The sequence below is a fragment of the Glycine max genome, chromosome 13, assembly GCF_000004515.6.
Source record: "Glycine max cultivar Williams 82 chromosome 13, Glycine_max_v4.0, whole genome shotgun sequence".
In the NCBI taxonomy this organism is placed as follows: Eukaryota; Viridiplantae; Streptophyta; class Magnoliopsida; order Fabales; family Fabaceae; genus Glycine; species Glycine max.
In genome coordinates, this window is record NC_038249.2 from 21,063,858 (window position 1) to 21,078,904 (window position 15,047).

General features: G+C 31.2%; 2 protein-coding genes across 4 annotated transcripts; both read right to left on the reverse strand.

Annotated features, from left to right (window-relative positions):
- Positions 1–469: 469 nt before the first annotated feature.
- LOC100306567 (uncharacterized) lies at positions 470–1,242 on the reverse strand. The gene has a single exon (NM_001249920.2). The coding sequence runs from the start codon at positions 1,098–1,100 to the stop codon at positions 750–752; it is 351 nt and encodes a 116-aa protein (NP_001236849.2). The 5' UTR covers positions 1,101–1,242; the 3' UTR covers positions 470–749.
- A 970-nt stretch (positions 1,243–2,212) lies between these two features.
- Positions 2,213–10,473, reverse strand: DGAT1A (diacylglycerol acyltransferase). 3 transcript variants are annotated; one of them, NM_001250360.2, is made up of 16 exons: positions 10,097–10,469; positions 9,664–9,744; positions 9,462–9,535; positions 9,288–9,363; positions 9,065–9,132; positions 8,547–8,670; positions 7,948–8,046; positions 6,663–6,764; positions 6,391–6,527; positions 5,646–5,727; positions 5,506–5,526; positions 5,122–5,184; positions 4,478–4,525; positions 3,139–3,201; positions 2,792–2,845; positions 2,213–2,688 (listed from the first exon to the last, which is right to left on the reverse strand). In NM_001250360.2, exons 1-16 carry the CDS (start codon positions 10,394–10,396, stop codon positions 2,584–2,586), a joined length of 1,497 nt encoding a protein of 498 aa, NP_001237289.1. In that variant the 5' UTR covers positions 10,397–10,469; the 3' UTR covers positions 2,213–2,583. The 3 variants fall into 3 exon arrangements, with proteins under 3 accessions (NP_001237289.1, NP_001336395.1, XP_040863774.1); NM_001349466.1 differs by having other exon boundaries at positions 9,664–9,750; XM_041007840.1 differs by lacking the exon at positions 5,506–5,526 and having other exon boundaries at positions 2,255–2,688; positions 9,664–9,750; positions 10,097–10,473.
- Positions 10,474–15,047: the final 4,574 nt, after the last annotated feature.

Genomic DNA, 15,047 nt, shown 5'->3' on the forward strand with positions numbered 1-15,047 from the left:
ATGGAAGAGACTCTAACATGCATAAAACTCACTTAAATACCAAATCATATTCACCTGCCAAAATTTCTCTGTGATCTACAGGGTTGTTAGTAACATGCTATAACAAATTCAATTACTGCCCTTAATATGCATCGTTTCAATTAACAGAGATGAATTCCCCCCTGTACTGAAGCCTTCTTTGAGAAGACTTGACAAACTCTAAAAGCAGCATGCAGCATCCAAATGTTTCTTCCTGAGCCATATCACTATTATCACTCAGAAAAGGTCCTTGTGGACCCCGAATCTCGACTACTCAATCAATTCAAATTTTCATCAATTTTCCGATGAGGGAAAAAAAAAGAAGAATACCAACTGAGAAAACCAGTGAACCACATTCACTATTAGAGATTCACTCGACACATCAAGCATGAAAAATGAGGGGGCACCTATTGAAAGTTATAACTTAAAGTATTGAACATGCATGCACTAATTTTGTCCAAAATTATAATCAATTATTAAAAATTTCAGCCTAGAACCAACAAGAGTGAGGAAAACAGCAAGCAAGCAAGGTGATTGCACTCTTTACATGGACCAAAATGAACACAAGAATCACAATTTCTCTTCCATATTACACCCTTTATGTGGTACTTTAGCAGCCACAGAAAAGAAACACTAAGTGCAGCAAATAGATAAACAAAGCCAAATAAATTATAAAATTATTATTCTTACATTATATAAAACACCCATAGTTGTTGTTGTTGTTGTAATAACTACCAGCCATAGACAACTCTGTTGCACCTGTCCTTGAACCACTTGAAACTCTTCCTGAGAGAGCCTTTGAGTTTTCCTTCAACAGCATAGACCTTGTAACTAGCGACCCTCTTTTTCCTCTGCAACTCAGGGTCACTAAAGCTCCAACTTTTGGATGTGGACCCATTCGTTGACTTTCCCTTCTTAAACTTGGCGTCGTTATTTCCCATCTGGGTTTGCTGTGTTGTTGTTGGGTGCACCGAAGAGGCGTAGGAGGCGCTGTAGCACCGGAGATCTTGCATGTTGGTTCCACGGTAGGCCTCAATCTGCATCCTTCCGTCACCGTACGATTTGGATCTGAACTCTTCCATGGTTGGGTTCGGAACAAACAACCTAATATTTGCTGCTAACAGAGGCAGACCATGTTTGTTTTTCAGCGATGATTTTCGCGTTTTCTTAATCGACTGGTACTGATGGGGGGCGCTGACTACTATGCCTTTTTGGCGTCGCGTCGGTGCTAAAAATAAAGGGCTTTGGTTTTGTTAGAGCGTGGATCAAGGTGCCAATTGAAACGTGCCACGTCATTAGTGTCACGTGATAAGCACGCCGTCTGTGTTAATTGGATCAGGTGCTCCTGCTACTTCATTTTATTGCCACTTAACCTGCCATTCAAACCTCACTTTTTTTTAGTTTTCTTTTTTCTCCTTAAAGTAAGGTATCCTGCTAGCAAAAAATTATGAGATCAACCATCTAAGCATAGAAATCATTAAAATCTAAATTATGAGATCAACCGTCTAAGCATAGATATCATTAAAATAGATTTTGTTTCTTCCAATAAAATCTTTTTTACCATCCTAAAATTGAATGTCTGTCATCATACTTCAAAAATTCAATTATTTACCAATTGTACTAGATCTTGTTGGTTCTAGTAAAAAGTATTGACTAAACACGTTCCAGTGTTATATTTAATTTAGCTATTCAAGAGTTAATTATTAATTAATTATATATAACTAACCTTTATTGTTAAAAATGTCATTAATCAGTTAACGATATTGTAAATATTTATTAATCATTAATAAAGTAATCAATAACAAGGTATAAAGTTTAAACGAAAAATGATAATAGTAACCTTCAACACGTGCCACCTTTTTGATTGAGAGATTTAGATCAAGCATAAACTATCAAACTATTTTTAGTCAATGAAAATTGGACATAGTTCTTGCAGTTACTAAAGTTTTCTGCAAAGCACTCTTTTAAACATTCCAAGTATCCTAAGGGTATAGGGGAAAACTTTACAATTCTTTAAGTGTTGTTTGTAGTCTTCTTTAATCAGAATTATAGTTTTATTTTGATAATTTACATAATTTTTAAATGTTAACCTTCATTATGAAGATTATCGAATTGAAACTTCAATTCTAATTAGCAAACAACATAAACAGCACCTATAAAGTGTTATGTAAGTTTTGTAGCAGAAAGAAACAGCTATATAAAAAGACATCATCATTCATCCGTGGAACTTGAAGAATAGGAAGAAATAAATATATTGAGCATAAATTATTTACATCTAGCTCTCTACTAATTAACATTTAACAGAAAACAGCTACACTGTTCCTTGGCAGTTATCAATGCCAGTGTATGGCTCTCAAAATTGCATATATCGATACAATTGCCAGAGGAGAGTTGATAAGTACATAGATCAAGATGAATTAGCCTCGCGACCTGGTATATCAGGTGGAAATCCTTCAGAGCAGCCACTGCCATGGTAGATGAAAGTACTCGTGGAAAACAATATTGATCAACATATCGACATCAATTATACACTCCAAAAACAGAAAAGCTTATCCACGTGCACCTTCAGTCAAGTTTGCCTTTCCTATTCATTAAGTCATGGTAATATAGCAGTACGCACATAGGTTGACCAAGAATACTGAATATGAACCAAAAAATCATATTTCCAACCTGGCATGAAGACAAAAACAAATTAAAAAACCAATGAATCAAATTCAAGATGATGGAGTAATAAGATATATTATGAATCAATATGCTTAAATAGCAGACGTACCATCGAGTTTCTGAATTTATTTTGCAGATAATTAGTGATGAAGACCAAAGGAACCTAGAAAAAAGTCATTCCTTATCATGTTAATTGAACCAAAAAGATGGATGATATCATAATCATCAACTTTCAAACATGGCACAAATTCATTATTCCAGAGAATACTTTCTATCGTTTGGCCATAAAAGAACAGGAAAAAAAAATCTCGGCAATCCTTCACCTTCTTCGTGAGGGAAGAGGGGAGAAGTTTGGTTTCTTGGAAAATTCGTGTTACTCTTACTCTGAATTAAAATGCTTTAGTTTAATAATAGAAGATGGGAAAACAAAAGTTTAGTGCGGTAATTTGATTTTACCTGAAACATAATTCCACCGAAAGCCCACAACTTGAATATGTGGCAAGGAACAGCGATGCACAGCTGCACTCAGACGAAAGAGATATCGTGAGAAAAATTGCACAACTGTCTATGACAATTAAGGTGGCGTTTGATTTGAATGTTTATTTTCTGTTTTCATTTTCTCAAAATAATTTTTATTTTCATTTTCAGATTTTCAAGATTTAGAAAACGTGTTTTGAGAAGAAAGTACTCTAAAGTGACATCGTGTTTTCACTTCTTCAGAAAAAGGCTGAAAAAGTTTATTGGTTGTTTTCAGTTTTGGGCTTGTTTTTGAAATATTTTCATAGAAAATGTTTTCTAAATTTTAGGCAAACATATTTTCACTCTTATTTTCTATTTTCTTTGAAAATGAAAACACAAAACACTCAAACCAAGCGCCACCTTAAGTTATCAAATTATTCTGTGTATGTACCTTTTTCAGGAAAAAATGACAGGATAAATTGAAAATATAATTACAACACGTGAAAAAAAAAATTATTCATGGCTAAAGTAAGCATCCTTGAGTACATGTAGGGAAATTTTGGTGCCAAAATTAATATTGCAAGAACTAGCAACTAGAAAATATAACAGTTTGTCATAATTGTTATGTCAGTCTATATTTAAGATATAAGATATGGAAGCTGTAACATCTACACCTGCCAAGGTACAGACAGACAGGCTGCAAGTTACTACAGATTTTGGTAGCTAGCTGCCTAAGGTTTCTGGGGCCATAGTGGGTTGTAGATAGTTCAAAGACAAGTAGCATGGGTCCTATACCAATTTTTAACAAATCAGCCACAACTTAGTATCTAATTTTCAGTCCTCTCCCACAGTCTGTTACGAACCCAAAGCAAAGAAAGAAATAAAAGGGCAGTTTTATCATCTAGAACAGAAAAAAGAAGAGATAATTCTCCTCCAAGGGTTTCCCCCTCACAAAGGATTTCTCCTTTCAAAAGAGCCAAGCTCAATTCTCAAATGATACTAGATAGAATGGATCCTATAACTGACTAATCAACTAGATAGAATGGATCCTTTCCTCTTAATCCCCGTAATTAATATCTAACCAAATCCTATAACTGACTAATCAACTACTCTAACCATCTGTAACTAATTTTCCCTTCCCTTCTATCTAACTCTTAGCAAAGTCCAAACAGCCCAAGGAAAAGGAGGAAAGGATACTCCAAAAATATATTAATTGCAAGATACAGTTTGACTTCAATCAGTGTAGGATGCAGACAAACACTCAAGCAGAACAACCATAATGACATAATACCAAAAAAAGAAGAGAGAAGGCTGTACAGAGAGATGAGCAACACACCTCATGGAATAAAGCAGAAACCAGGAAGGCAATTAAAAGAGCAACGGCCTGTACAATGATGAAAAATAAAAATTTTATCTAGAACTAAAAATTGAAATACCAATAATGCTTGACAAAAAAAGAGCCAATCCAAATATTAACCAATGAGAAACAACTATATGTTAATAGGAAATTGTTGATGGCAAAGACCAAGGAAAAAAATCACAAAGCTATTGAACATGATTACATAAGATTTTTTTTTTTTTTAATGGAGTTCCTTTGCAATTCTTGTTTTAGTCATGTTTATGCACTCCAAAGTAATTTATCTGAAATGACAGAACAGAAGATGAAGCTAAATTACTGTCTACCAATTGCAAACTTTCTACATATAGCTCCCCCAGTGCACCAAACATATCAAACCATACAATTAGTGCAAATACTTATTTTTTGAAAAAAAACTTATGTAATAGGTTTATTGATAAGTTTTTACATAAGTGTGATTATTAGGATAAAAGTAACATGTTCATTTTAATTCAACTATGTTAAATGTGATGATCTTAGTAGCAACCCGAGATGGTAAACAGAGGCTGACAAATCCTAAAAATGTTTTACAGTACCAAATAAGTTCAGGATCCATTCAGCAACGCAGAAGGATGCTTGATTACCTTTGGTATACCGTGCCTTAAACATGGAAAATATAGGTGGCGGATCATCCATTTGTGAACAGGCTGCAATGTAAAAGATTCCGCTCAGATTATACTAATGGTTTGGAACTTTACGTGATAAATAATTAATGATATGTTCTGAAAGACAGTTTTAAAACCATTTAGTCAGTAAGATGGAAAAAAGTTGTAACTTCTCTTTCTTCCGTTGTTAAAATAGTCTTGGAGAGTTGTCAACCCTCATTATACATTTAAAGGGATAGTTATATCAAATATATGTACGTGTGTTCACATGAATTTCATCCCAACAGGAGACCTGAAAATCATTTTGCTGAACACAAGAAAATCAATTTGTTCATCAAAATTAAGTCTGAAAAAGAGACATACCATATTCCACATCCTCCAATACTGATGGAAGCAGCAACAACAGCACAAATACAGAAACAAAAACAAAAAGTCACAATTTCTCTTTATGAAGACTGAAAATACTGTAAGTAAACGACAAAATATCAGGACAAATAACTTACATCTTCAACAGTTTTGGCATTCCACCAATCCTGGTAGAATTCACGATCACCAAATCGAAGAAGCTCTGCCAATATATTTAACCTACATTACGACAGTCACTCCAATGATAAGCTTCCTCAAATATTAACTAAATCTTAAAAAATCAAAGGTGAACCTTTTCTAATATCTACAAATGAGACAAGCAGATCAGCATTTATGCTTGCAAAAAAAGATCTAGTTTTTTTTCTAAGAGTAGTTCTTAAAGAGGAGAAAAAAGAGCATAAATGAAGAATAATATATCCTCACTGGCCAAAGGAAAAATATTCAAATCCATCAATAAAATAAGGCTCTCAAATCCTTTCACATATCCGTCAGAGTGTCACTTAAATTAATCATTGGTGGCACACCAAACAGGCTATAAAGTTTATTTTATATCTTTAGAAGTGTACACTCAAGACACCAATAGTCTCTACATGCACACCTTTAGATCAGCTAGATCTTCCCATTGATGATGTAATTACTATTTTAAGGTGTTTAGGAAGGTGGATATCACTTCAAGGATGATTTGAAAGATTAATCAATTACTAACTTATAACATCATCATCATCAGAAAATTGCCAGGGTACAAAAGTCAAGGCATCAAACAAAATAAACTAGAACTATAATTATTCAATTTATGGCAGGTGAAGATAACTTCATACTAATATCTTGTAAGGAAAATGCACACACATACACACATGTTGAACCAAACAAGAGATGGAATACCAAAGGTGGAAAAAGCAATAGAACATGCAGAGCCACACATATAAATTTGGAACAGAAAGCTTCAGAACTCTCTCGATGGCGTAAAGAAGGTTTCCCTTGAGAGGATGCTGTGAATTTTGTACAATGGGATTAATGTACTGCAAAATTACAGTCAAAATAATGTCAGAATACCAGTAGAATTGGTGAAATAGACCTCAAGAAAAAAATGTACATAAAAAAAGAAATGAAAAAAAGGTAGAAATGAACACAATTTATTAACAGGAACTGCTTACTTGTTCTATTATAAATCCCATAACTCCTGTAAATATTATCAGCTTGACAAGTTGGCGAAACAGCCAACCCTTTCGAATATAAGGTGTGCGAGGATAGCTTGGCTAAAAGAGCAGTTCATAAAACAAAATACATGCAAATAAAAATGTGAAAGACCTTGCTCTCAGAATAAAAAAAATAACAAATGCAATTCACATGGAGATACATTTATGCAGGAAAATGCAAAGACAAATGAACTGCAGAAACCTACTTAAAGAACCCCAAGCAAAATTTCTGCAACGTAGGTAAACACTGAAGATGCCAAAGCCAATCCAGTATTCTCACAAAGCATTAGAAATGCATGCTACATTTTATGCCGGGGAGTCATGTAATACTCATTCCCTTAAAATCTTATTCTTAGCTTCATATAAAAGCAAGAAGCAAGAAGTATTATATGCAGATTGAGGAACACATAGACTAACAGATTGTGGCTCCTACACCGTGCATTGACTAGCAGGTTGTGTCTAGAAACTAGCAGATTGCAATGGGAATTTTGTACGAAGGAAGTAAAGGGGGGGCATGAGAAGGGTTTGGGGGATTCCTGCTATAGATTTCATTACACAATATTCTATGCTACAAAATAGAAAGGAGTATTGAATGTGAGATGAACGAGGTCAAATGGCCAAAATTAGAAGATGGAAAGGAAAGAAAGGATAATAAATGGAGAAATTTGCTGAAAGGTATAGAATGTATTGAAGACAATGATTAAAGAGTCATTCAGAGAAATCCTACTATGTAGCCAACCCAACATTCTGGATCAATTATACTTGTTAGATGGGAACTTAATTCCTAGCAGTGAAATTAGTTGGGATGGTTAGAGCAATTAGTTTGATTCTTAGTTAGAGGGGGTTAGTGAGAAACATATAGGAAGATTTTTTTTTTTTTTTGGGGGGGGGAGTCATTCAATTAAGCATCTGTGTTGTGAAAGGAGAAACTCTTTGAGCAAAATTTTCCCCTTTTCTTTGTTGTCATTCAATATTCTGTAATTAGTACAAGAAGCATTCTTTTCTCATACTCTGTTTCTGGGTTCCCAACAGCATGTCCAATTAGACACTGACTAAAAACCTCAGACATATTCCACACCAAAGATATATGAGTAAGCAACTCCACATGGTTGTGCCTATAAGCAATCTAAGACTAGAAAAGTGAATGCAAATGTAAAATAGGCGAATCTAAATGAGGCAACACCACAACAATTAAAAAAAATTGCTTCCAAAAATTAACTAAATCACTTGAAAGTACTGCTACCTGGTAACATAATGTAGGGGCAACCAGGAAATATGCTAAGCTCTTGAAGCTTACATTGTAAGGATAGTCCATGTTCAGAGTATCGGGCAGAGCTTCTCCCTATAACACATGAAACATGTTTGAATAAGGAGGGAAAGCAGATGGTTTATCTATCACACATTCACACGTTTGAAGAGCTAACCATCTAGATAGAAGGAAGCAATAAAGCGGAACACAGGATGGAAGTAATTCAAATGAAGATGAAATAAAACTGTACTTCAGCATATAATGAAGTTTTAAGAGTACATGATCCATAAGCTACTGCTAAGTCAAGCAGGATGTTCAGGTTCAAAAACTAATCATCACAAACATTGTACAACATATGGTCATCTTTAAAGTATACAAATAAGTGACGATGATATTTTGTGATAGTTATCTACCCACTTACAAGTGCCAAGTAGAATTTAAGAATATGTTTGGTTAAGGAAAAAATTAGATGAAAGAAAAAACACGTAAAGATAGATTTTCTTTTGTTTAGTTAAAGACAAGAGAGAAAAGTTGACTTTTAAGAAAAAAAAATTCAAAATTTTCTCTCCGTTTAAACAGAGAGTATTTATTACCTTTTCAACTGATTTGGTAAGTGCTCTCATATCATAGTTTGTATGTGCATAAGACACCAATTTTAACCATACAACACAAGCAAATAGCATTAACGTAACACCTGATAGAAAAGCAGAATCACACCTGCAAAGAATGTTACAAGTCAGTAATCATCTTTCTGGGATATCCTTATCTATGAAATGACTAAGAATGCACAACTGTATAATTATTTCATCCCTCAGCATTCATCTTCATATTTTGCAACATAATTCAATTCCAACATGATAAGAACCAAACATTAAACTAAGGTTCACCCAAATGCTTTAAATTTCTTCTCAAGTAATTTTAAAATATAATAAAAAAATTTAAATTCCTGTGCAGGATAGTGACAAAGTTTGTTACTTAACACCACTATCAACTTAAAACCATATTCTATTACCAAATTCTTTCAAAATGGACACATTGTGTAACCACCCATGTCAAAACAAAAGGTGCCTCAACTGCAGCCCCAGAATATATACAAAAGAACTTAACTGACCTGAGAATTACTAAAACTGGATAGAAAAGTGAAGCTGAGGTAATGATTATATGAAGTACAACAACAACCTGCAATATTAAAGTAATATAATATTCTCATGTATGCAAATATTAAAGATTGAACAGTTAAGAATAGCACATCACAACTAACCATATCCCAAAAATATTTTAGGTTATAAAACGAATGAAATCTAATAAAAGCTCATATGGCCTGATCACTTAACTGGTTCGGGTATACACTTCTGCTGTGCCAACTTCTCCACTATAAATGCAGCAAAAGGAAATACCACAAGAGAAAGACTGCAAACCAAGTGCACAACCACATACTGTTGAACAACATTTCAGAATAATTACATAGTACATAGTTAATTCTTTAGGGAATTCATTACACTCATTACCAACACATGAAGAGGGGCCAGTCTCTCAATGACTTTGAGCTAAACCAAAAGCCAGATTTGATCAACCAACCATACTGCAGAACAAATAAAACACTCATTAAAGCAGACAACAAAACCCGAACCGTCAAAATCAAGGTCATAAATAAAAAGAACAGAAAATTGTTGCAGGTGAATGCACAATTAAACATGGAAGAGGCAAAACCTTCATTAAATTCTCAATGATGAGTCGGCTATTCACAGCAACAAGGACTACTATACAGAGGTTGAAGAGGCCCGCGTGACTCTGCAACTGATTGAATAATTAGTAAAGAAATATAATTACATATCAGACTCATCACACCTAATTATAAACCAAACACAATAGCAGGTACAAAAACCTGATCCACCAATTCAATTGTATTAAATTCAAATCATAAATTGATAACTAGTTTCCCGTACACACAAATTAACTAACTAGCAGTAGCATACACTATTTTAAGCACCTAAAAGACTACGAGTCGCTTGCATTCATGAGTCATGCATTGAGATTGAGTAGTTTATTAATGCAGAACGGGAACGAAACGGTACCGTTCTGGTTGAGTTTGAAATAGTTACGGAATTGTAATAATTGTAAAGTAGAAGTTAACGGCGAGAACCTGACGGAAAATGGTGTCGGAGCTGAGCGGACTTTCCTTCACTTTGCGATGAGCGGGGACGGAAGGACGGTAGGCGAATTTGAGGACGGAGAAATCAGTGTCTTGTTTTTGTTGCGGTTGCGAATTGGCGGCGTCGCTGCTGATGGAGTCGTCGGAACCGGAATCCTTGGCCAAGTCATCACCGGAACTGTCGGTGGTCGTCTCGGGCGAATTGAAGAGGCCAGCGGCGGTGGGACGGCGGCGCAGGGAAGAGTGGTTGAGAGCAGTGGCTACAGTTTCAGGCTCATCGGAAATCGCCATTGGAAAAGAAGACCGAGCGAGCGTGTTTACTAACTCAGTCTTCTCTTCACCAAAAAATAAACAACAGATTTCTATTGTTCTTTAATAATAATAATCTATTTATATTTCTACATATAAATTAGAATTTACCCTTTACCTAAAAAAAAAATAGAATTTACCTGTGTACATGCTACTAAAATACTGGCTAGTATATATATAACAATATAAATTAATCTTATATAACAATATAAATTATTTTCATAAATTTAAAATATAAATTATATATATAAAGATATTTATTTATTATAAATTCTAATTATTTTTTGTCTAAAAAATAATTATAATTTAGTTTATATATTAAAATATATTTATTATTAAGAAATTTAGTTATATAAAATAAATATTTATTTATGATAATTTGGAAATTGTTAGATACCTTTCATTATAGTAATAAGGTAATTGTTTTTTATATAATTATTACTCACATTATATAATAAAATAATTCCAAATCTCCTAACTTCTTGTATGCAATAAGTGCTCAATGCATTTTATATTTGTAAGACATTGAATTAAGTGTATTTACTTTTTTTTTATAAAGTAATTGGAAAAATTAAAATTTTAGATGCAAAGAAATCGTCTATGATAAAGGAAGCCTAACTAATAATAATATATATTTATTAATTTATTGAGAGTAGGGAGGAAGAGGGAAAGAGGAAAAAAGAAGAAGATAGTGGGTGTTGTTTGTTTTGTCGTGTTGATACGCAAAGATAAAAAGGAATCTGATTCGAATAAATTAAGCAAAGCGGTGGTGAGGATTGGAAATCTAAGACGGGTTTATAAAGGACTAATCTTTCATAATATGCCCAAACAGTGTTTGGATTTTTATTGAAAGAAATAATCAAAGAAGTGTCAACATATTAAGCAACAAAATAATTCATTATGATCCGTCTAACTGAGAATTATGATAAATGCATGAGATTTTAGATTACCCAAATATCTTATTATTCAAAATATTTTTTTTACCACTTAATTTTTTTTTATTTATCTTTCTATCAAATATTAAATTTTATTATACTTACATTTTTTTCTCTTTTTTCTTTCCTTTTATAAGGATGAGTTTGGATGAAAAAATATAAAATGAAAAGGAAAAATATATTTTAAAAGTTAATGTGAATCCAAAGTGTTAAATAGAACAAAAGAAAGAATAAAGGATGTTGTGTAGTGTTTGTGTTTGCAATTTGGTGAAATGATATTGTTGAAGTTGACACGTACGAGCACGACCTAGTAAGTTCTTCGACACGTCTTCGTCTTCCAATTCTCACTCCCTCACACGAGTCACTTTTATTTTGTTTCATTCCATGCAAAACTTGTTGTCTCTTCTCTACTCATATCTCCAATAACCGATCAAAATTTAGAAGTCATGATTAAATTACTCTATATTTTTTATTATTGATATCAAATATTTATTAATTTTATCGATAATTATTTTTTTTGAAAATTCCAATTTACTTATTTATAATAGATTTTTTTCTTTCTAATTATATTTTTTATTGATAAAACTTAAATTTAAAACTTTATTTAAGAGAAATAAATCTAGTTAATTATTATATAAATAACAACTGTTTCAAACTATAATAGTTTTCGAATCATTAGAGTTGTTTTCTTTTTATTGACTTTTTTTTTTTCATGTGGTCTTAACTTTATAATTTTTTAAAGCTTAATTGTAATAACTGCTAATTATATAGCTTGATAAATATAATGATACGTCTATATATGCTTAATCAAGTTTAACACTTGCATTACCAGTTACCTTAGCCCGAACGTTAAAACAGCGGTGATATACTTTCCGTAACACAAAAGTTTGCTAAACAAAAGTGCATCTTTCGATCAAAGTTTATGAACTTAAGCTTAAATCAAAATTATGTTAAAAACTTAAGTTTGTTAAAAAAATAGTTTACGCAACATAATTCATATTGAATATTTCTTTACTCAAAAGTACTTTAATATATGATATGAAACTTATTTGTATATTATTAATCAAAATGGCTTTTAAATGGTTGAACTAGTAATATATTGTTAAAAATAATCAATAAATAATTAAAAAATGTTAAAATAATATTAAATAATTTTATTAATAATTTCTTTTAGAATGCATAAATTATGCAGAATTTACATCTTTTAACTTATCATTTCTTTGGTTATCGGTTTAGGTCCATGAGTTAATTTGTACAAAATATTTTTATTTAAATTAGTTTATAATACATAAGTTAATTTGTACAAAATATTTTTATTTAAATTTTTTTAAAATTATATTATTGATGTGAAGTATCTATTAATTTTTTTATTAGAATGATAATTTGAATTTAATATGATTTTAATTTACACATAAACTAATTTGGACTTATAAGAGAAAATTAATTTCTCTTCTTATTTTTTTTATAAATATTCGTTGAAAAATATATGTAAACATTTTAAAAATCGCTGCTTTTTTTTATTGCTATTTTGTCATCCCTTTTTCTGTGCTATTATCACTTTATTGCTTTAAGTGCAGTGAGAAAATGAAATGAAGTTTTTCTTTTAGTATTTAGATGAGGAAAAGAAACAAAGGAAAAATTATTATTTTTTCTCTTATTTAATTCAAGAAATGAGAAAAACCAATAATTTCTCATCTTTTTTCTTTTCCTTTATCCAAAGTTTTTTTTTTTGAGCTTCAAATAAATGTTTTACTTCTCTATTCGTTTATTCCATTAACCAAATCGTGTAAAATATAACTTCTTTTTTACCACTTCTTTTGCCCATTTTTTCTCTACTCATGTTCACCTAAATCTAGCAAAGCACATTCCTTCAAACTTACTAGCTTTTAACAACAGATCATAGCCACGGAAATAAAACTTACCAAAATGGAAATTAACAATATTCTTTCTTTTGCTATTTCTTTTTGGAATTTCTCTTTCTGTTCGTGTTCACGCAAATCTAACAAAGCTTTACGTGTATTCAAACTTGGCTTTTGCCAAAAAGATAATGCAACGGAAATAACTGCTACCAAAATGGAAATTGACGATAATTCAATCAAATTTTCTAAAAACTGATGATTTAACGAGTACACAAAATTGAACAAAGACCAAGCATTATTGTTTTTCATATGACAGAAGCTAATTCGTTATTAAAAATGAAAAAAAAAAAATGGAAGCGTAGAAAGGTGATGGAGGGAATCTCTTGGCTTGCAATATTTATTGTCTGCATCTTCATCCATTGAACATAAATCAGAAAACAATGCTATAAATAACTATTTTTCATTTTACTAGAACCATTTTCAAATTGACGAAATAATACAAAATCAGATTTGCATTGATCCAAATCGTTGAAAAATAAAGCACAATAACATGAAATGACATTAGTTGTGATACCACAATTATTGAAATGAGATTTACACTTAATTGATTCCACTCACTTTGGAAAGAATTAACCAAGAAAAAAACATTTAACAAAAGGTCTCTACCTACTTTAACTGGGTGAAAAGATAAATAGAAAAAAAATATAAATCCACTGTAATTTTATAACACTTTAGATAAATAACTTAATTAAGTATTTATTATATAAACACTTATTATGTACTAGTTATTCCTATAATCAAAAAAGAAAGAGTAAAACTATTTTTATACAAGTTATTCTATAAAATTTATTGAAATAAATCGAACCGTTTTTGGATGTATTATAAATTATTTTCATAATTTCTTTCAAACACTTACAAAAATACTCACTAGTTATTTGATTAGATAAGTATGAATATACTCTTCCAAGCGTATCCTTAACTTCTCTCCATTTGAAGAGTAATTAAGGATAAAAAAATTGTAATAATGAATATACTTCAATTTTATTTTATAACATTATAGAAGGATGGGAAAATATTTAATTTAATTATATATTTTCAAGTAAATATATATTTTGGGCTTCGAAAATAATTTGTATTGATTTAACTCTTAAAAGTTTACATATATACTGTTTAGTCTTCAAATCTATTTAATTCATGAGAAATTTGTCTTTATCTCTTAATCTCTAGCTAGATTGGCAATTTAGTTATTGAATTCGTCCATTTTATGATAAATTTAACTCTCAAACTTAGTTGAGTTTATCGTAAAAAGGACTAATTTTGTTATGAAAATTAATAAATTCATAGACCGAAGTAAATACAAATAAATCACTGGAGTGTATTATGAGACAGAATTATTTTAACTTAATCAATGATTTTAAAATTAAGTTACGAATATGTAGTTAAGTTAAATTTTAGAAGGAAATGTTTACCATTAATAGTAATCCTACAAGACTAAAGCAAAATTGTCTCAAAAAATATTTGCGGTATATATATAAAAAATTTATATACGCACAAACTTTTAAAAACTAAAGTAATGCATTTTAAGGATAAAATTATATATTCTTTTCTAAGTAAAATGTGTAATTTCTTGAATTTGAGGACAAGTTATTTATGATATTAAATGCATATAAAAAATTCTCTATTTATTATTAGTAATTAAATTTTTATAAATTTATACTTTGACCTACTTAAATTTAGAAAATTACTAATTACTCTCTAAATTGTGAATACAATTACTAAGTTTTGGTTTAACACACTAACCCGGGACTAATTTAGTCAAACAAGGTCAAAATCACCCTA

Coding starts and splice junctions, on each gene's coding strand:
- DGAT1A (NM_001349466.1), bottom strand. CDS start 10,396: ATGGCGATTTCCGATGAGCCTGAAACTGTAGCCACTGCTCTCAACCAC. Junction 9,364..9,461: donor TGGCCCCTCTTCATGTGTTG/GTAATGAGTGTA, acceptor CTTGGTTTGCAG/TCTTTCTCTTGTGGTATTTC. Junction 8,671..9,064: donor CCAGTTTTAGTAATTCTCAG/GTCAGTTAAGTT, acceptor CATTCTTTGCAG/GTGTGATTCTGCTTTTCTAT.
- LOC100306567 (NM_001249920.2), bottom strand. CDS start 1,100: ATGGAAGAGTTCAGATCCAAATCGTACGGTGACGGAAGGATGCAGATT.